General features: G+C 35.5%; 2 protein-coding genes across 2 annotated transcripts; both read left to right on the top strand.

Annotated features, from left to right (window-relative positions):
- Positions 1 to 5,118: 5,118 nt before the first annotated feature.
- On the top strand, positions 5,119 to 8,928 carry LOC101019676 (taste receptor type 2 member 31). Its single transcript, XM_003906000.5, has one exon. It carries the CDS (start codon positions 7,029 to 7,031, stop codon positions 7,956 to 7,958), a length of 930 nt encoding a protein of 309 aa, XP_003906049.2. The 5' UTR covers positions 5,119 to 7,028; the 3' UTR covers positions 7,959 to 8,928.
- Positions 8,929 to 11,537: 2,609 nt separating this feature from the next.
- Positions 11,538 to 16,176, top strand: LOC101018966 (taste receptor type 2 member 46-like). Its single transcript, XM_031650289.1, has one exon. It carries the CDS (start codon positions 14,263 to 14,265, stop codon positions 15,220 to 15,222), a length of 960 nt encoding a protein of 319 aa, XP_031506149.1. The 5' UTR covers positions 11,538 to 14,262; the 3' UTR covers positions 15,223 to 16,176.
- The last annotated feature ends 9,017 nt before the right edge of the window (positions 16,177 to 25,193 follow it).

Here is a 25,193-nt window from a genome sequence, read left to right as displayed (position 1 = left end):
AAGTCCTTGCACATGCCTAGGTCCTGAATGGTATTTCCTAGGTTTACCTCTAGGGTTTCTATGGTTTTAGGTCTAACATTTAAGTCTTTAATCCATTTGAATTAATTTTTGTATAAGGTGTAAGCTTTCTACATATGACTAGTCAGTTTTCCCAGCACCATTTATTAAATAGGGAATCCTTTCCCCATTTCTAGTTTTTGCCAGGGTTGTCAAAGATCAGATGGTTGTAGATGTGTGTTATTATTTCTGAGGGCTCTGTTCTGTTCCACTGGTATATTTCTGTTTTGGTACAAGTACCATGCTGTTTTGGTTACTATAGCCTTGTAGTATAGCTTGAAGTAAGGTAGCATGACACCTCCAGCTTTGTTCTTTTTGCTTAGGTTTGTCTTTGCAATGCGGGCTCTTTTTTGGTTCCATCTGAACTTTAAAGTAGTTTTTTCCAATTCTGTGAAGAAAGTCATTGGTAGCTTGATGGGGATGACATTGAATCTATGAATTACCTTGAGCAGTATGGCCATTTTCACGATATTGATTCTTCCTAACCATGAGCATGGAATGTTTTTCCATTTGTTTGTGTCCTCTTTTATTTCATTGAGCAGTGGTTTGTAGTTCTCCTTGAAGAGGTCCTTCACATCCCTTGAAAGTTGGATTCCTAGGTATTTTATTCTCTTTTTAGCAATTGTGAATGGGAGTGCACTAATGATTTGGCTCTGTGCTTGTCTGTTATTGGTGTGTAGAAGTGCTTGTGATTTTTGCACATTGATTTTGTATGCTCACACTTTGCTGATGTTGTTTATCAGCTAAGGAGATTTTGGGCTGACACAATGGGGTTTTCTAAATATACAATGGCAAATTCTATTTCCTTACCAAGGTGTGGTAACATAGATGTTAACCTTATAATTTTTTCTTACTTTTTATTAGATATTATTACTCTGTATATGTATGTTATACTCCACAATAAAAAATGTTAAAAACTTCATGTCTAAAACACCAAAAGCAATGGCAACAAAAGCCGTAATTGACAAATGGGATATAATTAAACTAAAGAACTTTTGCACAGCAAAAGAAACTACCATCAGAGTGAACAGTCAACCTACAGAATGGGAGAAAAATTTTGCAATCTACTCATCTGACAAAGGGCTAATATCCAGAACCTACAAAGAACTCAAACAAATTTACAAGAAACAAACAAACAACCCCATCAAAAAGTGGGCAAAGGATATGAACAGACATTTCTCAAAAGAAGACATTCATACAGCCAACAAACGCATGAAAAAGTGCTCATCATCACTCACCATCAGAGAAATGCAATTCAAACTACAATGAGATACCATCTCACTCCAGTTAGAATGGCAATCATGAAAAAATCAGGAAACAACAGGTGATGGAGAGGTTGTGGAGAAATAGGAACACTTTTACACTGTTGGTGGGACTGTAAACTAGTTCAACCATTGTGGAAAACAGTGTGGTGATTCCTCAAGGATCTAGAGCTAGAAATACCATTTGACCCAGCCATCCCATTACTGGGTATATATCCAAAGGATTATAAATCATGCTGCTATAAAGGCACATGAACACGTATGTTTATTGCAGCACTATTCACAATAGCAAAGACTTGGAATCAACTCAAATGTCCATCAGTGACAGACTGGATTAAGAAAATGTGACACATATACACCATGGAATACTCTGCAGCCATAAAAAATGATGAGTTCGTGTCCTTTGCAGGGACATGGATGCAGCTGGAAGCCATCATTCTCAGCAAACTATCGCAAGAACAGAAAACCAAACACCACATGTTCTCACTCATAGGTGGGAATTGAACAATGAGATCACTTGGACACAGGAAGGGGAGCATCACACACTGGAGCCTATTGTGGGGTGGGGGAAGCGGGAGGGATAGCATTAGGAGATATACCTAATGGAAATGATGAGTTAATGGGTGCAGCACACCAACATGACATATGTATACATATGTAACAAACATGCACGTTGTGCACATGTACCCTAGAACTTAAAGTATATATTAAAAAAAAAGTTAAAAAATGCAGAAACATAAAGTACATTTCTAAGTACAAAATTAGGGTGATACAGCAAATTCTCATAGATACCATTGTAATCAGATATGGTATCTCATAGATACCATAAAGGAGCATAGAGCATTATGGTACTAAGAAATCCAAGTTAAAATTTAAAACTTTTCTTTTTTAATTTTGAGACAGGATCTCGCCGTGTTGTCCAGGCTGGAGTGCAGAAGTACAATCTCAGCTAAATGCAACCTCTGCCACCTTGGCTCAAGTCATTCTGCCATCTCAGCCTCCAGAGTAGCTAGGGCAACTGGCGTTCACCACCACGCCCTGCTAATTTTTTCTAGTTTTTTTTTTTTTGTAGAGACATGGTTTTGCCATGTTGCCTAGGCAGGTCTTGAACTCCTGTGCTCAGGCAGTCCACCTGGCTCAGCCACCCAAAATGCTGGGATTACAGGTGTGAACCACCACACCTGTACCAAAACATTACTTTAATTAATTAAAACAAAAGAAGAGATAAGAAAGAACTATAAATCCACCATCTTAGTGTTAATATGAGTTTGAAACAACAAAATTTGAATATTTATGACTGAGAGACACCTTTTCTCTTATTTCCAATTTAATTATTTGTGATACACATTTGAAAGTGTCAGAAATTCATGAATTTACCATAAATCATAATATGATGATATTAAATAAATATCTTCAAAAATGTGTCTCTAAATGAAATATTTATATTCATATTGTTAGCATTCTAATTTCACAATACTATTGCTGTGTTGGGTAAAATTTTTTGTTACTATACATTTTTTGGCTCTGCGTTAGAGAAAAAATATCATAGAAAGGCAAATTTCTTAAGGTATAAAGATATTTAGCGTGATCTTTGAGTATGTTTGTGCATCTATAATGCTACATTGACTGCTATAGTAAAATAATCCAGATTTAGTCACCATAGCTAAGAATGTGAAAAAGCATTTGCAAGAATTTGACTTGCTAATGATGCCATTAAAAGATGAAATAAACTTGATATACTGTATTATTGCATAGAGTATTCATCCATGTTCATATAGAAAAATGCTCCAGATCCCCAAAATAGAATCCTAATTGTTGGAGGTCACTTTTGTTATCAACTTTTAAAATGTAGTAAAAGAAAAAAAAAGAAGCAAATAAATCTTTGAAAATATGTTGGTTTTACATTATTCTTGATGAAATACCATGTGAGGGTATTTGTCTAGGCCTGATGCTGAGAATTACAGAAGTATCATGAGGCCATGAGGAGGAATAATAGTGTTCTCTCATCACCCTGAACTCCAGTACTTAGAAACAAGACTGAAATCACATTTATCAAATAGCATTCTCCCTTTCACCTGCCATCATCATTCTCATCGTCATCATGTATATCTTCATCTATCTCATGGAATGATTTGTTTTTGAAATATTTAAATACATAATATGGAAAATAAGGAATTTTAAAAAGATCATCATTGTGAGAAAGTTACAATAGTAAACAGCAAAGTTCAAGTCGAACTCAATACATTTAGGTTTAGAAATTAAGTGTAGTTTATTTTAGAATACATTGCCTAAGCAAATAATTATTTATGGACGACCTTAAATGAATCCTCATTTCACTAAGATCACAATAGAAACAATTTAGATTTTAGTGTAAATAGAACTCCCTAATAAGAAAGATAAAGCAAATAACTCATTTTTATGAGCAAGCTTTTATTTCTAAAGAGCGAGTTTTTAGGACCAAATTGTCAAACAGAGGTAAGACCTCAGATCTTCTGTCACACTTGAGTGAGTGATGATGGATTTCAAAGGTTGTAGTTCTATAACCAAAACTATAATCACGGATAGGGATTAAATGGTGGAATTCCATAGAAGCACTAGATTCAGGTTTATTTCCATGGGACTTCAAGTCTACTTGTATCAGACGTCCTTCAGTTTTTCATAAACTTGTAAGTACTGTTTCACTATTTGATCTTTTAAAGATTGTTGTAAACTAAGAAGTCTTGATTTCTGCTAATAAAAACAGCGTAAAATTAAAATCATGGAATAGAATGGTGGAGCTGTTGTTGAGATACTCTGTCTTATTAATCGAAGTGACATTTTGAGATCCAGTACTTCTCACTGAATTTCTCTGTGAGGAGAGTTTGCGATGATGATCCAGAAACAGAAAAGCTACTATCCAAAAATGCTATCACATCAAATCAATTTTCAATTTCTTCCAAGTTGCAGGAGGATGCCTAGACCTTGCTTTTATTCTCTCTTTTGACCAAAGTATTACAAAAAGAGGAAAATCATTACGATTTTCATGTCAGAAAAATGGCATGGAGATGGACCTAGGCTGTTTTCGATGTTCCCTCTCTTGCCCTGTATAAGCGTTACTTGACCGTTTCTGATACATTCCGGTATTTCCAATTTTTGTTTTGGTTCATTTCTAAGTCTGCATTACAATTTTAACATATAATTTTTAGTCAGGAGAAATGTCTTATAGAAATTATTATTACTCATCTCATTATATACTGAAGGGAAAAATCAATTAGCTGTATATACATTCTTATACAACTCTAAGATAGTTGAAATAGGAACTTTCTTATTTAGTTGCATTATAAGGAAATTTGAGATGATGTTATCTGTCAAGCGCAGATGTTTCCAAAGGATTTATTCTAGCCTTAATTGTCCACCTCACAGGAAAAACCTTTGCCATTCCCCATCTATTTTTCCTTTCTGCTCCTGATTCCTGACACAACAAAGATGTACATACTTCTCACACTCTCGGTTTAGCAGAGCTCTTTTATCAGTTATGTTTTCCTGCAGGAGAAAACCCTCTAAAACTACATTAGATATATATATCTCAAATGTCTTTGGATTTCATTTTTGTGTGTGTGTGTGTGTTCTGTTTTTTGAGATGGAGTCTCACTCTCTCGCCCAGGCTGGAGTGCAGTGGCACGATCTTGGCTCACTGCAACCTCTGCCTCCTGGGTTCAAGCGATTCTCCTGCCTCAGCCTCCCAACTAGCTGGGACTACAGGCACATGCCACCAAGCCCGCCTAATTTTTGTATTTTTAGTAGGGACGGGGTTTCACCATGTTGGCCAGGATGGTCTCAATCTCTTGACTTCGTGATCTGCCCTCCTTACCCTCCCCCGCGCCTGGCCTGGATTTCATTTTTCTAAGCTGGGTTTGATGGATGGCTCTGGCGATTTGAGACGGGTCAAATTCGGCATCTTGGAGATAGAGTTTGGCCAATTTAGTGTGATCAGCTGGCGGCAACCTGACTTCATTAGTTTCTCATTCTCCTTCTGGGAACAGTGTACTTTCTAGGTGATGTTCTCATGGTAAATGGAAAGAGGAAGAATCCCCAGTATGGAAGCCATCTCAAATCTCTATGCAAAGTGCAGTAATTTTCTGTTTATGAAAGTAAGTTAAATGGTTGAACTCCAAGTTCAGGCGCAAGGTAGTCAGTCTTCCTGCAATGGGAGTATGCTGCGAGATTATCTATCAAAGAGCCCGGTACTCAGGAATTCTTATAAAATTGCTAAATATTTTATATGATAATAAATATTTAAACATTAGACTTCAGAGAAACTTTACCAAAGTCCTAAGAATTAGATATGTGTTTGATAAATAAATATGATTAATGGGCTGAAAACTCCGAGTGTGAGAATAGGACTAATTTCATCTGGATAACCTCTTGGAAACTCATTTTTTATTTTGGAAATTACAAGAAAATAATTTGTTCCATTCATAAGCGGTATGCCCATGCGTGCATATGTGTGTGTATTTATGAGCTTGTGACTAATGAAGCTATACAAAAGTATTAGCAGCAACCAGATCTTATGGAGTACTGGCCTGCCTGTGGTTCTCAAGAAAATCTTAGATGCTTTTGCTAAAAGCAGTTTGGATTCTGTGTATTTAAACCTGGCATTTCAAACGTCAATATAGGTTATGATCTTAAGTTAAGAATAAGCTCCCTTTAAGAATTTAGACATTTACTACATGAAGTATGTAATGAGTTATAAAACTTCCCTAACAAATGAAGTCGTTAAAGACAAAAGATGGATAGCTTACACAAGGAAAAATTGCAAACACTGAAAGAGAATATGCTCCTATTTGTGTACTAGCAAATGACGATTCAGGTTTCCTGTCAATTTCAGTATGAATAATTCCAGCCTACAAAAAGAACAGGCAATGAATGAATGAGTTAATTTGAGTTGTTTGAAAATAAGAATGTTTTCCATAAAGAGATCATTGAACTCATCAATTAACATGCCATGGTGATTTCTGGCTTGACAGTGGTCACATTTAAGAGTAAAAAGAATGAGCAAGCACATTCACAAATTAGGTGCATATAGAATTTAAGGTCAGGATATTCGAGCAATCATAACCAGTGATATTTCATTGAGAGGTGAAGCCAGCTGGACTTCCTGGGTCCAGTGGGGATTTGGAGAAGTATTCTGTAGCCAGCATGGGGATTGTAAAATGCACCAATCAGTGCTCTGTGGCTAGCCAGAGGATTGTAAAATGCACCAATCAATCCTCTGTAAAAGGCACCAATCAGTGTTCCCTAAAATGCTCCAATCAGTGCTCTGTAAAATGCACCAATCAACAGGATCCAAAAAGTAGCCAATCACAGGGACGACTGAAAAAAGGGCACTCTGATAGGACAAAAACTGAACATGGGAAGGGACAAATAAGAGAATAAAAGCTGGCCATTCCAGCCCGCAGCAACAGCCCACTCAATGCTGTGGAAGTATTGTCCTGTTGTTCTTCACAATAAACCGTGCTACCGCTCAGTCTTTGGGTTCACGCTATTTTTAAGAGCTGAAACCTGGCTACCGCTCAGTCGTTGGGTCTGTGCCATCTTTAAGAACTGTAACACTCACTGCAAAGGTCCGTGGCTTCATTCTGGAAGTCAGTGAGACCACGAACCCACCTGCAGGAACCAACTCCAGACACAACACCAGCATTTAAAAATTTTCTTTTTGTTTGTTCAGACATGATAACTTTTCTACCCATCATTTTTTCCATTCTAGTAGTGGTTACATTTGTTATTGGAAATTTTGCTAATGGCTTCATAGCATTGGTAAATTCCACTGAGTGGGTCAAGAGACAAAAGATCTCCTTTGCTGACCAAATTCTCACTGCTCTGGCGGTTTCCAGAGTTGGTTTGCTCTGGGTATTATTATTAAATTGGTATGCAACTGTGTTGAATCCAGCGTTTTATAGTGTAGAAGTAAGAACTACCACTTATAATGTCTGGGCAGTAACCAACCATTTCAGCAACTGGCTTGCTACTAGTCTCAGCATATTTTATTTGCTCAAGATTGCCAATTTCTCCAACCTTATTTTTCTTCACTTAAAGAGGAGAGTTAAGAATGTCATTCTGGTGATGCTGTTGGGGCCTTTGCTCATTTTGGCTTGTCATCTTTTTATGGTAAACATGAATGAGATTGTACGGACAAAAGAGTATGAAGAAAACATGACTTGGAAGTACATATTGAGGAATGCGATTTACCATCCAGGTATGACTGTAACCACGCTACAGAACTTAGTACCTTTCACTCTGACCCTGATATCCTTTCTGCTGTTAATCTGTTCTCTGTGTAAACATCTCAAGAAGATGCAGCTCCATGGCAAAGGACCTCAAGATCCCAGCACCAAGGTCCACATAAAAGCTTTGCAAATTGTGATCTCCTTCCTCTTGTTATGTGTCATTTACTTTGTGTCTGTAATTATATCAATTTGGAGTTTTGAGAGTCTGGGAAACAAACCTGTCTTCATGTTCTGCCAAGCTATTAGATTCAGCTATCCTTCAGCCCACCCATTCATCGTGATTTGGGGAAACAAGAAGCTAAAGCAGACTTTTCTTTCAGTTTTGTGGAACGTGAGGTACTGGGTGAAAGGACAGAAGCCTTCATCTCTGTAGATTCACGAGCGGGGCATTGTGTGTCTTCTAGCAGAAAACAAACTGGTGGTGTATGAAACATTTTCTATTTCTTACTGTGTTTTCTGTAATGTATGTGTATGAGTAATTTCCAAACATATACCTAGAAAAGTCTTTTACCTAAAATTAGTCAAAAGAAGTATACGTGTGTGTGTGTGTGTAATTTATATGAAAAACTTAAGAACACTGACAATAACATACGCTTTTTTGTTTTTTCACATGAACTGCCAAATTATACAAAATATGACAAAAATTACTCAGAATTCCGAAGCCATGGTTTTCATTCATGTATTTTATATTTAATTTGTAGAATTTACAATGTCTATTTATAATTATTAAGAACTAACAGCTTATCTCAGGAAAAATATTGCTGTTTTCTCTTGTTATGTGATCCACACAAATACACCACAGTGTGCTTAGAATTTGTTGTTAGAACATCTCACTTTTTGGATGGTAAGGTCATTCAATTCTAAATCAATAATGAGAATGCATCTTTGAGGTTTTATTCCATTATGAATTCCTGTTTTATTTAGTAAAAAGCAATCAGAATTATTGATAGAAAACAATGCCCACAAAAAACTTCGAGTGGCAAACATATGTAGAGTAAATTTCGTCTATGTCTACCGTAAACAGTACTGAGGAATATTAGATTTAATAACAAGTATGTGAATAGCTTAGAAAAAAATCTCTTTGGAAATAAAGGGATGAAAATTCATCATCATGATCTTGATTGCTATTATCATTTTCCATATGCAGTTAGAAACGTCATTTCTTCCAGCTTTTGAATTAAAGAAAAACTGTTTTTGAATTGAGATCTGATGCAAATTGTTTTAGTATTTTTTCTAAAGCACCTCTAAGCCCTTGATTTGCTAAATATATCCTTATCTTCCATTTATAAAATTCCTTCTAAACTTCAGATAGGAGAACTCAAATCTCTTCTCTAAAAAAAAAACTATCAGTGTAAAAGTAGTATAACAATGATGGAAAATAATTCAGTGAAATTGTTTGTAAATGTTAAAATAGTATCTATGAAATTATGTATTAATTATGGAGTGTGCCTTAACGTTATAATTTTGTTGTCAGTAATGAAAGTGTTTTGACATATTCACTAATAAAAAGTTCTACTATAAGAAAGAAATGTACAGTCTTGTTCACAGCTAAATTGTATATGAAGGTATTAGTTCTTTGTAATATGAAATTTTAACGATGTTATTTAAACCTCAAGATAAATCATCCCCACAGCTGATTTATGTATTTTTTTAATCATATATCTTCCTCAGTATAATGTAAGAACTGTAAAAAAGCAGATCATGTCTGCCTTGCTTTCTGTTGACTCGCAGGTTCTAGAACCCAGTACTAAGTGTAGATGTTCAAAAATGATGTTTTAATGAACAAATAAATGGGTGGATAAAACGGATAAGTTGATGTGATAAACCAATTAAAAAAGGAAAAGTAAACTCATCGCAAAATCTGCTTGGACCAGAGCCTATATCTTCTGTAGAGCCCTCTTTTATTCCGGGTTCCACTCGAGACCAGTAGCCTTTTGAAACTTCGTTAATGAGTCAGAGCAATATTTTCAAATGTGGAATATGTTGGCTCCAAAATCCCAATAGGCCCCCAAAATATTGTGTCTCTTTTGTAGTGATAGGAAATATATAGAGCAAAACATCGTTTACTGTAATAAAGATTGTTTCGACGTGTGGACTGGGGACACTGAACGCTTTAAAACATCACCTATGTTGTAGGTCCCTGAATCTCCTCAGGTTTATTTCTTTTGTTCTGCTATTTTACTTCCATTCAACATTAGGGTATTTTACTATATTTAAGAAACTTGCCACTTCCTGATTATTGTACCAACGAATATATTATTATTATTAATTATTATTATTATTGCTATTATTTTGAACAGGTTCTCACTGTGTCCCTGAGACTGGAGTGCAGTGGCAGGATCACAGCTCATTACAGCCTCAACCTTCTGGGCTCAAGTGATTCTCCCACCTCGGCATTGCTAGCAGCTGGGACTGCAGGGGAACAATCTCACGCCAGGCTAATTTTTTATTTTCTGTTGGGGTAGGATTTTACCATGTTAGCCAGGCTGATTTCCAACTCCTAGGTTGAAGTGATGTGTCTGTTTTGGCCTCAAAAGTGCTGGGATGACAGTCATGTGCCACAGGGCCCGGTCTGTAATATTATTAATATATTAAATTAGCACGATGTTTTAAAAAATGCAAATTGAACTGAGAACAGAAGTGACATAGTCCTGACATAAAACAGTGAAGCAGTGCTATTATTCTTACAATACGAAGCAAATTGCTTTGATTTTCCCTCTTAATGGGTGTAGATTAAGAAATATTTTTTTTTTTTTTAATTTATTTATTATTATTATACTGTAAGTTGTAGGGTACATGTGCATAACGTGCAGGTTTGTTACATATGATTAAGAAATATTGACCAAATCACGAGCCACATTAAAAGTACCAGAAGCTCTGCTCTGCTCAGTGAAGATAGCAAATCCTGGAAAGAATTTGTGAGTGTTGATTTAAGTTTATGGTAGTCTGCATTCATTCTATAATTCATCTGGTTTTGGTAGAGGCCAGATAGGTTAAATGAATAGAGATCTAAAGAGACTACTGTCCCCTGTAACTTGCAAGTGTTTTGTCATGGCAGTGACCAATTCCATTCCTTAGGGAATGCAGTTATTATATTTTATACATTGCGTTGCCAGTAGAGGAGAATTTGAGAGGCTTCCCCTTGGTCCTGCTATAATAATGACCTTTACTCTACAGGTTTCAATTACACATTCAGGAAGAAGTAATAACTGCAAACTGATTAGATCCACCTCGGGATGGACATGAGCCGAAGCTCTAAGTAGCATCTGACCTTCAAGCACTCCCACTGCAGGCTGGATGTGAGGACTCATGCCTGTAGTCCTAGTACTTTGGGAGAGCAAGGTGGGAGGATCCCTTGAGAGCAGTAATTCCCTGTGCAGCATATGGAGACTCCATCCATACAAAAAATTAAAAAATTAGCTGGCATGGTTGTGCATGCCTAGGGTTCCAAACACTTGGGAAGTTGAGGCAGGAGGATTGCTTGAGCCCAGGCATTCGAGGCTGTAGTGGGCTAGGATCCTGCCACTGTACTCCAACTTGGGTAACAGAGGGAGACTCTGTTTCAGAGGAAGAAGAAAAAAAAAGTGTAAGTTCTCGCTGGTATCTTAAATATCAAGTAAAATGGGATCAAATCAATAATTAAGAATCTTTGGTTCCTGCCTATAGCAAACAGGTAAAATTGAAAGTAGTTATGTAAAGAATAGATTAACTCCTAACAAAATTAACCAAAGACAATTTTATTTTCATCTCCTTTCTTTGTTGTTTTTTTTGAGACAGGGTGTTGTTCTGTCTCCCTGCTGGAGTGCAGTGGCACGATCTTGACCAATTACAACTGCCGTCTCCTGGGTTCAAATGATTCTCCTGCCACAGTCAACTGAGTAGTTGGGATTATAGGTGTGCGTGATCACACCTGGCTAATTTTTGTATTTTTAGTGGGGACAGGGTTTCACCGTGTTGGCCATGCCGGTTTCAAACTCCTGACCTCGGGTGATCCACCTGCCTTGGCCTCCCCAAATGCTGGAATTACAGGCCTGGGCCACCATGCCCAATCTATCATCTGCTTTTTATAGGTAATTATACTGAGGCAGGCAGTAGTTGTAAAATGCAGTCTCACATCATAGCTATACGCTAACCAGCAGAGTATCTGGTTTCCTGTCTTCTGACTAGAAGATTCCCTCTTAGAAACCATTATACTGTAAAAACTGAAAAGAAATAAAATCCAAGATTGGAGACTGATTTGGTAAATATGTGCATAATTATAAACGAATGTTTACTCTCAAAAATAATGTCTTATTGTGGTAATTACATAATTGATAATATATAGGCAAATGGCAAAAAAAATAGACTGGAGGCAGAGGTGACACGGGTAAATTTACTTAAAGTATTTTTTGAGCTGTTCTATATCTATGAGGAGATTTTGAACAATGACCCTGTAATTCTATCTAAAGGTATATATACAAAGGAATTGTATCAAATGATATAAGAGAGAATGCTCTAGTAGAATTATTCATAACTGTTCATAAAAAAAGCTGGCCAAATATATATTAAGGATTGATCAATCATTACAGTAAATCCAAAGAACAGAACAACATAGAGAAGTGAAAAAAAATCATATGTACATGCGACTCTGTGACTAAATTTCAGAAACACAATGTTGAGACCAAGAAACCACAACCAAGAAGAACATGAAGTATTGTACCTACACACAGTTGAAAGCAGGCCAGACCAAGCTATGCAGTTTAGGGTTGCATACCGAATTGGTAAAGTATAAGGAAAATCAAGGAAATGATCATCATAAATTATGGATATTGCTTATCTCCAGAGATGTGAACAAGGGGTTATGGGTCTGGAAAGTGGCATGGAGGTGGACCTAGGCTGTTTTCGGTGTTCCTTGTCTCACCCGGCATCATGGTTACTTGAGTGCTTATGATACATTGCGGTATTTCCCATTTTTGTTTTGGCTCATTTCTAAGTGTGCGTTATAATTTTAACATAAAAATTTTAAATTAGGAGAAATATCTCATAAAAATTTATTATTACTCATTATATACTGCAGGAAAAATAAACTATTTGTATACATTCTTAGACAACTCTAAGAGAGTAGAAGTAAGAACTTTCTTATTTAGTTGCAACATGAGGAAATTTGAGATGATGTTATCTGTCACCTCCAGATTTTTTCAAAGGATTTCTTCTAGCCTTAATTATCCACCTCATAGGAATAAACCTTTGCCATTCCCCATCGATTTTTTCCTTTTGGCTCCTGAATTGCTGACACAACAAGGTTGTACATATTTTACACACTCTTAGTTTAGCAGAGTTCTTTTATCAGTTATGTTTTTCTGCAAGAGAAACCCTCCAAAACTACATCATATATTTATATATTATATCTTTAGATTTCATTTTTCTAAGCCGGGTTTGGTAGATGTCTCTGGGGATTTGTGGTGGGCCAAATTCTGCATCTTGGAGGTCGTTAGAGTTTGACCAATTTAATCTGGATCAGGTGGGGACAATCTGCCTTCATTAGTTTCTCATTCTCCTTCTGGGAACAGTGTAGTAGCTAGGAGATATTCTCATCCTAAATAGAAAGAGGAAGAACCCCAGTATGGAAGCCATCTCAAATCTCTATGCAAAGTGTATTAATTTTCTGTTCATCAAAGCAAGCTAAATTATTGAACTTCAAGTTCAGGGGAAAAGTAGTCAGTCATCCTGTGATGGGAGGTTACTGCAAGATTATATGTCAAAGGGCCTGGTACCCATGAATACTTATAAAATTGTTGAATATTTTAATTAAATAATAAATATTTAAACTTTAGACTTGAAATAAACTTTACCAAAGACCTAATAATTAGAGATGTGTTTGATAAATAACTATTGTTCATGGGCTGAAAACCCTGAGTGGGAAAATAGGACTAATTTCAGCTGGACAACCCCCTGGAAACTCATTTTAAAGTTTGGAAATTACAAGAAAATAATTCATACCATTCATAAGTGGTGTGCACATGTGTGTGTTTGTGCATTTATTTATGAGCTTGTGAATAATGAAGTCACACAAAAGTATTAGCAGCAACCAGATCTTATGGAGTACCAGCCTGCCTGTGGTTCTCAAGTAAATCTTAGATACTTTTGATAAAAGAAGGTTGAATTCTGTGTATTTAAATCTGGCGTTTAAAAAGGACTGTATAGGTCATGATCTTAGTTATGACCAAGCTCCCTTTAAGAATTTAGATATTTACTATGTGATCTCTGTATTGGGTTATAAAACTTCCCTAACAACCAAAGTCGCTAAAGACAGATAATGGAGAGGTTACACAAGGAAAAATTGCAAACACTGAAAGTTAATATGTCCTAGTTTGCATACTAGCAAATGAGAATTCAGGGTTCATGTCAACTTCAGTATGAATAATTCCAGCCTATAACAAGAACAGACATGAGTGAATGAGTTAATTTGAGTTGTTTTGAAAATAAAAATGTTTTACCTAAAGAGAGCATTGAACTCATCCATTAGCATGCTATGGTGATTTCTGGCTTTACACTGGTCACGACAATTAAAAGTAAAAAGAATGGCACAGCAGATACACAAATCAGGTGCATATAGAATTTAAGGTCAGGATATTCAAGCAATCACAACCTGTGATGTTACACCAGCATTTAAAAAATTTCTTTCTGTCTGTTCAGACATGATAACTTTTCTGTCTATCACTTTTTCCATTCTAATAATGGTTATATTTGTTATTGGAAATTTTGCTAATGGCTTCATAGCATTGGTACATTCCATTGAGTGGGTCAAGAGACAAAAGATCTCGTTTGCTGACCAAATTCTCACTGCTCTGGCTGTCTCCAGAGTTGGTTTTCTCTGGGTATTATTACTACATTGGTATGCAACTGAGTTTAATCTAGCTTTTTATAGTGTGGAAGTAAGAAGTACTGCTTATAACGTCTGGGTAGTGACCAACCATTTCAGCAGCTGGCTTGCTACTAGCCTCAGCATATTTTATTTGCTCAAGATTGCCACTTTCTCCAACCTGATTTTTCTTCACTTAAAGAGGAGAGTTAAGAATGTCATTCTGGTGATGCTGTTGGGGTCTTTGCTATTTTTGGCTTGTCATCTTTTTGTCATAAACATGAATCAGATTGTACAGACAAAAGAATATGAAGGAAACATGACATGGAAGATCAAATTGAAGAGTGCAATGTACTTTTCAAATATGACTGTAACCATGCTAGCAAACTTTTTACCCATCACTCTGACCCTGATCTCTTTTCTGCTGTTAATCTGTTCTCTGTGTAAACATCTCAAGAAGATGCAGGTCCATGGCAAAGGATCTCAAGATCCCAGCACCAAGGTCCACATAAAAGCTTTGCAAACTGTGACCTCCTTTCTCCTGTTATGTGCCATTTACTTTCTGGCCATAATGCTATCAGTTTGGAATTTTGAGAGGCTGGAAAACAAACCTGTCTTCATGTTCTGCCAAGCTACTGTAATCAGCTATCCTTCCACCCACCCATTCATCCTGATCTGGGGAAACAAGAAGCTAAAGCAGATTTTTCTTTCAACTTTGTGGAACGTGAGGTACTGGGTGAAAGGACAGAAGCTTCATCTCCATAGATTCACGAGAGGGGCCTTGTGTGTCTTCTAGCAGAAAACAAACTGGTGGTGTATGGAACATTTTCTATTTCTTACTGGGTTTTCTGTAATGCATGTATATGAATAATTTCCAAATGTATACCTAGAAAAGTCTTTTACCTAATGGTAGTCTAGAAAAGCATATATATGTGTGTGTGTGTGTATTTATGTGTGTATGAAAAACTGAAGAACATTGACAATAACATGCTTTTATTGTTTTTTCAAAAGAACTGCCAAATTATAGAAAGTACGACAAAAATTCCTCAGAATTATGAAGCCATGTTTATTTTATGCATGTAGTTTTTATTTCATTTGAATAATTTATGTCTATTTATAATTACTAAGAACTGACAGCTTATCTCGGGAAAAATATTGCTCTTTTTATTGTTATTTGAACCACACAAATATACCACAGTGTGCTTAGAATTCGTTGTTTTAACCTGTAACTTTTTGGATAATAATGTCATTCAATTCTATCTCAATAATGAGGATGTATCTTTGGGGTTTTATTCCATTATGAATTCCTATTTTATGTTTAGTAAAAAGCAAACAGAATTGTTGTTAGAAAACAATGCACACAATAAAATTTGAGTGACAAGCATATGTAGAGTAAATTTCATCTATGTCTACCATAAACAGTACTGAGGAATATAAGATTTCATACAAGTATGTGAATAGCTTAGGAAAAAAAGTCTTCTATAAGAGGGATGAAAAATCATGATCATGATCTTGATTGCTATTATCAGCTTTCATATGCAGTTAGAAAAGTCATTTCTTCCAGCTTTTGAATTAAGGAAAAGCTTCTTTTGAAATTGAGCTCTGATGTAAATTATTTTACTATTTTTTCTAAAGCACTTCTAAGCCCCTGAATTGCTAATGATATCCTTATCTTCCATTTATCAAATTCCTTCTAAACTTCAGATAAGAGAACTGCAATCTTCTCTTTTCTAAAAAAAACTATCAATGTGAAAATAGTATAGAAATTATGGAAAATAATTCAGTGAAACTTTTTGTAAGTGTTAAAATAGCATCCATGAAATCTATGTATTAATTATAGGATGTGCCTTAACATTGTAAGTTTGTTGTCAGTGATGAAATGGAAGTGTGTTGACATATTCGCTAACAGGAAGCTGTGTTATAAGAAGGAAATGTGCAGTCTTGTTCATAGCTAAATTCTACATGACTGTATTAATTCTTGGTATTATAATATTTTAACGATGTTTTTTTAAACCTTAAGATAAATCATCCCCACACCTGATTTATGTATTTTTTAAAATCACGCGTCTTCCTCAGAACAATGTAAGAGCCAAAAAAGAAGAAATTGTTTCTGTCTTGCTTTCTGTTGACTCCCAATACCTAAAACCCAGCACAAAGAATAGGTGGTCAAAAATGATATTTTAATGAGCAAATAAATGGGTGGATAAAGTGGATGAGTTGATGTGGTAAACCAAAGAAAAGGAAACTCATCACAATATCAGCAGTTGCATGAATTCCCCTGTTCTGGTCTCAGGTTGAGGTTGCATGCTTATTCAGCAAAATGATTCCTCAGAGGAAAAGTTTGGCTATTCCATAATTTTAGGAGAAATATCACAATAATATAGTCTTGATGCAGCTGTATCAGGTGTCTGAATTGGAGATAAGGTAGAACATCAAACGTAGATGGCACCTATTACAATATTTTTAAAAAGCATATAAAGTACTTTGGTCTATTTGCATATGTATTTTTTCTATTATGAATTATATATTTGTATTATGATATTTTATAGTTATCATATAAAAATGGCATTTCCTTTCTAAAAATTGAGTTAGTAACCAGCTACTTTACTAAAATGTTTTTAATGTAATACCTGATATTAAAGTGATGATATTTATTTGGAAGGCAAGTTCAAGATAAAAATGGCAAGAACATGTGGAAATTGAGACAGGAACAAACATGAAACAATGTATCGTGATGTCTGGTGTGACTTTGCTGGCAGCCACTTCACAGTCAGGTGATAGAGACAGAATAGTGGTCATTAGATGTGTGCTGTTGGCTCCCAGCACTTTTCCAGAAGGGCTACAAGGGGAAACCACAGCCAGCATTAGTCCATGGAAGAGAAAGAGGAGGGAGAATGTATCTGTTCAGCTGTCATTAGTCTTGTATTTCCCATTGGCCATGGTATCCCTGAGGCCGAACTACCTTCTCTGTTGTTCTGTCTTATATCATCTAGCCCCTAGGTGGAGGTTATGAAAGTCAGACCTCATGCCCACAGTGTGGTGATGCATTCAAGTTCCAAATGGGACGATGATCTGGAGCAGGCAAGGTGCTGGTCTGGGGAATAGGAGATAGTGAAGGGAATCTAAGAAAGCACATGTCTGTGTCCAGTGCAGTCCGATCCTTTTGCCACTCAGATGTGCTCATGCCCTCCAGTCATGGCTGGCTTTAGGAGCATATGACTTGCAGAGTTGCACAGAGTTTTGTGCCTAGAGGGGCTTGTGCTTAGATGAACTCTATGCTTGGATTAATGTTCTGCACTTGCTGTTTTGTTTATCAGACAGAGGATACTCCTCCACTGGAGAGGGAATGGTTTTGCACTAATTCCACAGGGGTTTGCTCTCTCCTCTCCTACAGGCTTGTCAGAGACATGCACAGAGTCCTATAATGTCCACTATGCATGCCTCTAGTAGCTTTGAATTCTGCTGGATCATCTGGCCCAGTGGCCGGAGCAGCTTGGACCAGAGCCTATATCTGTGGTAGAGCCCTCTTTAGTTCTGGCCTCCACCTGAGACCAGTAACCTTTAGAAACTTCGTTCATGAGTCAAAGCAATATTCTCAAATGTAGAATATGTTGACTCCAGAATCCCAATAGGCTCCCAAAACATTGTGCCTCTTTTGTAGTGATAGGAAATATAGAGAGAGCAACATGCCTTTTTCTTTAAAAAAGATTGTTTCAACTTGTGGACTAGGGACGCTGAAAACCTTAAAACATCACCTGTGTTTATGTCCCTGAATCTTCTCCAATTTCTCTCTTTCCTTCTGGTATTTTACTTCCGCTCAGTGTTATAGTATTTTACTATATTTAAGAAACTTACCACTTCCTGATTATTGTACCAACTAATATATTATTATTATTATTGCTATTATTTTGAGACAGGGTCACATTCTGTCCCCAAGGCTGGAGTGCAGTGACAGGATCACAGCTCATTGCAGCCTCAATCTTCTGGGCTCAAGTGATTCTCCTGCTTCGGCATTCCTAGCAACTGGGACTGTAGGGGCACAACACCATGCCTGGCTATTTCTTGTATTTTTTGTTGGGCTGGATGTCACCGTGTTACCTAGGCTTGTCTCAAAATCCTGGGCTCAAGTGATCTGCCCGTTTTGGCCTCCTAAGTTGTTGGGATTAGAGTTATGTGCCACAGGGCCTGGTCTGTTTTATTATTCATATGTTAAATTAGCACGATGTTTTAAAGAAATGTAAATTGGACTGAGAACAGAAGTGACATGGCCCTGACATAAAACAGGGAAGCAGTGCTATTATTCTTACAAGGCAAACTTTTTTTATTTTCCCTCATAATGAGTGTAGATTAAGAAACATTCACCAAATCATGAGCCCCATAAGAAGTACCAGAAGCTCTGTTTTGCTCAGTGAAGACAGCACATCCTGGAAAGCTTTTGTAAGTGCTGATTTAAGTTTATCATAATCTGCATTCATTCTATAACCCACCTTGCTTTGGTAGAGGCCAGACTGCTTAACTGAATAGGAATTTAAAGAGACTACCATCCCCTGTTACTTTCAAGTGTTTTGTCATGGCAGTGACCAATTCCATTCCTTACAGAATGCAGGTATTATACTTTATACACTGTGTTGCCATTAGAGAATTTCTGAGGCTTCCCCTTGGTCCTGCTATAATAATGTCCCTTACTCTATAGTTCAGGAAGAATATGACAGTTCTTCCAGCTGCCATATATATGCATTTCAATTACACATTCAGGAAGAGTTATTGTTACAAACTGATTAGATCCACCTTGGGATGGATGTGAGCCAAATGAAGCTCTAGGTAGCATCTGACCTTCAAAACTCCTACTGCGGCCTGGATGTGATGGCTCATACCTGTAGTCCTAGTACTTTGGGAGGCCAAGGTGGGAGGATCCCTTGAGAGCAGGAATTCCCTGTGCAGCATATGGAAACTCCGTCTCTATAAAAAATTTAAAAATTAGCAGGCATGGAGGTGCATGTCTATAGCTCCAAAAACTTGGGAAACTGAGGCAGGAGGATTGCTTGAGCCCAGGTGTTCAAGGCTACAGTGGGTTATGATCCCGCCACTGTACTCCAGTTTGGGTAGCAGAAGGCGACTCTGTTTCAGAAGAAAAAAAAAAAAGTGTAAATTCTTACTGATATGTTAAATATCAAGAAAAACAGGATCAAATCAATAATTAACAATCTTTGGTTCCTGCCTATAGCAGACAGGTAAAATTGAAAGTACAAATAGTATATTAACTCCAAGGAAAACTAACCAAAGAAAGTTTTATTATCATCTCCTTTTTGTTGTTGTTGTTATTTTGAGATGGAGTCTCACTCTTTCTCTCAGGCTAGAGTGCAGTGGCGTGATTTTGACTAACTATACCCTCTGCCTTCTCGTTTCAAACAATTCTTTTGCTGTAGCCACTGAGTAGCTGGGATTATAGGCGGGTGCCACCACACCTGGCTGATATTTGTATTTTTAGTGGAGACAGGCAGGTTTCACCATGTTGGCCATGCTGGTCTCGAAATCCTGACCTCAGCTAATCCACCTGCCTCGGCATCCCAAAGTGCTTGGATTACAGGCATGAGCCACCGTGCCTGCTTTTTATAAGTGATTATACTGACTCAAGGATTAGTAGGAAAATGGAGTCTCAGATCATAGCTATACCAAGGAGGGAATCTGGTTTCCTGTTCTGGCAGTCAGACTCCAAGATCCCCTCTTAGAAACCTTTATACTATAAACACTGAAAAGAAATAAAATCCAGGATGGGAGACTGATTTTAACATCTATTCATTGTAGACCATTAAGTAATCAAAAATAAATTAAATAGAGAAAAATAAAACTGAATATTCATACATAGGGAAGTGTAGACTCTTCTATGGAAAACATGTTTTTTAAGTGCTCAAGGAATAGTTATAAAATTGTTGAATATTTTAATTAAATAATTAATATGTAAGTATTAGGCTCAAGAGAATAACTTAGTCAGAGGCCTAACTATGAGAGGTTAAGTTTGATAAACATTGAAAATGGGCTGAAAAGCCCAAGTAAGAAAATGAATTTTTCATTTTACAAATTACAGGACAGTAATTTTTCCAAGCCATGAGAGGTATGTATGTGTGTGTGTGAATGTGTTGGTGTTAATGAGCATGTTAACAATAAGTTATCCAATTATTATTAGTTAGCAGCAACTAGATTTTAAGGAATATTGGCCATCTTGGGTTTCCCAAGAACACCTTGCATGCTTTTTGTAGGAAAATTTGGGATTCACTCTCCATAAATCTGGCATTGAAAAAATGGATCAACAGTGGTCATGATTCTAGTTTTGACCAAGGTACATGTAACAGTGTAGGAATCCAATGCATGATTTATGTATTAGTTTGGAAAATTTCCCCAACAATTGACATTACTGAACACAAGTTATGAAAAGATTAAACAAGGAAAAAATTGCAAAATGATGAATAAGTGTATGACTTGATTTGCATGCTGGAAAATGAGAATTCAGCTTTCACATCAACATCAGTATGAAAAATTTTATCATATAACAAGGACATAGTATTTGAGTAGGAGTTAATTTGAGCTGCTTTTGAAATTATCATGTTTTCCATTAAGACAGCCTTGAACTCATTCAACAGCATGCCCTGGTGCTTTCCTGCTTGACATTAGTCAGAGAATTTAAAAGGAACAAGAACATTACTGCACAACCAGAAATCAGGTGCACATAGAGTTTAAGGTCAAGACCTTAAAGGGAATCTTGTCCATTGATATTAGGCCTGCCTTAAAAAATTTGGACATGGTATGTTTACTACTACTCATAACAGTAATGGTTAAATTCATATTTTCCCCTAGGTACCTTCTTTAAGCTTATAGACTATTTTGATATTTCAACATATTATTTTCTTTGAATCCTTTTAAGGAGTTGTTAAGCAATGCTGAAATTTACCTTACAGTATGCTGTTAACTAACCATATTTCTCAAAGTCATTTGACATAATGTTTAGTTAAAGGAAATATGTCTAGTATAATTACACTCATTCATTACAAAAGAGTATTTAAAAATTTAAGAAAAAAATTAGAAAAACTAATAAAGGAATATCAATGAATATGTAAAATATATAACTCATTATTAATAAATGTGCATGAAATCATGGTCATAAAAAGAGTAACAATTTTTAAATTAAGGATCCATTCTCAATTATAATAGAAAAAGGCTTATAAAATGTTAGGTTTAATAATATTTTATATAAATATAAAAGTGTAAAATGCAGTCTGATGTTACTTATTTTGGAAACATATGTAGTAATGGGAATTTTCATACATTACAGTTCTAGCATTGTAATCCTAGAATTGTAAATCAGTGTAATTACTTTGAGTTTGACATTATCTGATTAAGATGGTGGATCACATCTGAATATCCAGTATTGCACTCTTATCAGAATACATATACACACACATGCATATCACTGAGTTCTAATAGTTAAAGTTTAGAAGTCCATCAGTGACAAAATGGATAAATGAATTACAGCATACTTGTACAATAGAATACGATACAGCAATCAAAATGAATCGACTAGAGAGACATTTGCAAAGAATATTAATAAAAAGGAAAATAAACAAACTTGAACTGCATAGATATGAGATATTAAGATGGAAAAAAGATACAGTATAATTCCATTTATATAAAGTTTACAAAGATATATTTTTAATGAACTGCAATTTATTTCATTGTTGTCGAAGTTCTAAAGTGAGGCATATGAGTGATTATCATAACAATTGGGACAATAGGGATGGAGGAAACGAAAGAGAAATGATATCAACAGGAAGCATATATGGGGAGTGTCTGGATTGCTGGTGAATTCTACTTCATGACCAAGATGTGATAACATGACTTTATTTATTACTTTATATATATGTTATGTTTGATAGTAATGAAAATACTTAAAAAGCAGAAACATATAATAAATGAAAGAATATAAAATAGGCTGAGGAAACATATTCTTATAGATACCATAGTAATTAGAATTTTTGCTGAATAAATAAGAATAGAGCATTATGATAGTAATAAATCCAAGATAAAATTTTAAACTTTTCTTTAAATTAATTCAAAAAAGGAAAAGATAAGAAGGAAGTCTACCTCCACATTCTTAATGTTATTCTTACTTTGAAACATTAGATTTTGCACATCTGTATTTTACTAGATATCTTTTTTCTTATTTTCAGTTTAAATATTTATGATAACAACATTTCAAAGTGGCAGAAATTAGTGAATTTCCAATGTATTTTAGTAATATAGATATTAAATATAAAGGAAAATTTTCTAAATTTATCCCTAAATGAAGTAATTATACACATATTTTTACCATTCAAATATTATAATACTATGCATGTGTACACATGTGTAAGGAAAAATATTTTGATGCTACAAATGTTTTGAATATTAGAAAAGGATTAGTAGAAAAATAATTTTGTTAAGGCATAAAACGTATGTAGTATAACTACTTTGACTGCTATAATAAAATCACCCAGATTTGTGACAGTAGCTGAGAATGTAAATAAGCAGTAGAGAGAATGTCACTTGTTAATGATGCTATTAAAAGATGAAATGAAGCTTATTCACTCTCTAATTGCACAGAGTATTTGTGTAAGTTCATATGAAACTGGAACAAAGTTAAACAGCCAAAAAAAAAAATAGTATTATTTGCTGGAGGTTACTTTTACTATAATTTTTAGAATGTGATAAAAGAAAAAATAATAGCAAGAACAACATTGGAAATATGTTGCTTTTATGTTATTTCTGATGAAATACTATGTGAAGATATTTGTCTAGGCCTGATGCTGAGAATAATATAAGAATCGTGCAGGGCATGGTGGCTCATGCCTCTAATCCCAGCACTCTGGGAGGCCGAGGTTGGTGGATCACCTGAGGTCAGGAGTTCCAGACCAGCCTGGCCAATATAGTGCAACTGCGTCTCTACTAAAAACACAAAAATTAGCTGGGCGTGGTGGTGGGCAAATGTAATCCCACCTATATGGGGGCTGAGGAAGGAAAATTGATTGAACCAGGGAGGTAGAGTTTGCAATGAGCCGAGATTGCGCCATTGCACTCCAGCCTGGGTGACATGAGTGAAACTCCATGTTAAAAATAAAATAAAATAAAATAAATCATAAATCCATGAGAAAGAATAATAGTGTTCTCCCACCACCCTTAACTCTAGTACTTTGAAAAGACACATTTATTAAACAACATTCTCCCTTTTAGCTGACATCATCATGATTATTATCATCATCTACAGTTACATCTATCTTATTAAATGATTTATATTGGAAATGTTTACATATATAATTTGGGCAAAGTCTATGTAATTTCTAAGGGATATCACTGTGGGAAAGTTACATTAGTAAACAGCAAGGTTCAAGTCAAGCTGAATACATTTAGATTTAGAAAGTTAAGTGTAGTGTAGTTTAAAACACATTGCTTAAGAAAACAATTATAGATGATATTAAACCAATCACAGGAACAGTATAAAAAGATTTTGATTTTAGTATAAATAAAATTGCTTAATAAGAAAAATAAATAAACAATTTCATGATCAAGCTCTTGTTTCTAAAGATAGGATTTTGGGGCTCAAAAAATAAAAGATGTAAGTCCACATCTTCTCTATTGCCTCTAGGTAATGCTGGAGTTCAAAAGCACAGGGTCCCATTTTTACAACATAAGCAAAGTGAAAATTAATTCCTGGAATACAATGATGTAGCTGTGGTTGATGAACTATAATTTATCTATTGCAGTGATATTTTCAGATCGAGTGCTGCTCATTGAGTTTCCTTGGGAGGAGATTTTGTGGTGTGGACCTAGCAACAGACACCTACATTAAACAACAGACAAGCTACTATCCAAAAAAAACCTACTAACATCAACTTAATTTCCAGTTTCTTTCAAATTGAAGGTAAATTCCAAGATGAAGCTTCTATTCTATTCTCTGAACAAAGTGTTGGGAAAAGAAGAAATTTGTTACTATTTTCATTACTAACATACTAAAACAAAAAAGAAAAAACCCAAAAATCAAAAACACATTTAAAAAGAACACGATGTTAAGATTAGTTTGTTCAGTTTCCCTGTAGAAAATAATTTATGGAAAGAGAATAAAAGATTATTCTGAACACTAAAAGAGTAAGACTAAAATAATGAATTATCCATATTAAGAATCTATAGACAGAGTTAATCAGTTATATGGAGTAGAAGAAATAATTAGTGAATTGGAAGATAGCTACAAAGAACGAAGAATAGAGAGAAAGAGATGGAAAACATAAGACTAGAGGGTAACATTCATGCTACAGTCAGAATATGTAAAATACTTCTGGAGTTCTGTAAGATTAGAGGAGAGAAAATAGAGTAAGAGAAAAATACAAAGTTGTACTGAAAATACAAAGTTGAACATGCAAGAAGCATGTGTTTTTCAAGTAGCCCACAATAGTTACACAATTGCTGAGTATTTTAAATAAAAAATTAGTATTTAAAAATTAAGTAGACTCAAGAGAAAATCTTATTCAAAGGCTTCAACATGAGAAAGAAGTTTGATAAATATTGAAAATGGGTTGAAAAGCCCAAATGGGAAAATAGGGCTATGTCTACCTGGTTGATCTCCCTGAAATTAATTTTCCATTTTAGAAATTATAGGACAACAATTCCTTCAGTCCATGAGGGGTGTATATGTGTGTGAGTGTGTTTGTGTTAACGAGCTTGTTAACAATAAATTATACAGAA

The sequence above is a fragment of the Papio anubis genome, chromosome 9 (assembly GCF_008728515.1).
Source record: "Papio anubis isolate 15944 chromosome 9, Panubis1.0, whole genome shotgun sequence".
NCBI classification, from domain to species: Eukaryota; Metazoa; Chordata; class Mammalia; order Primates; family Cercopithecidae; genus Papio; species Papio anubis.
Note: the sequence above shows the minus strand (reverse complement) of the source record. Positions and strands in the feature narration are given on the sequence as shown.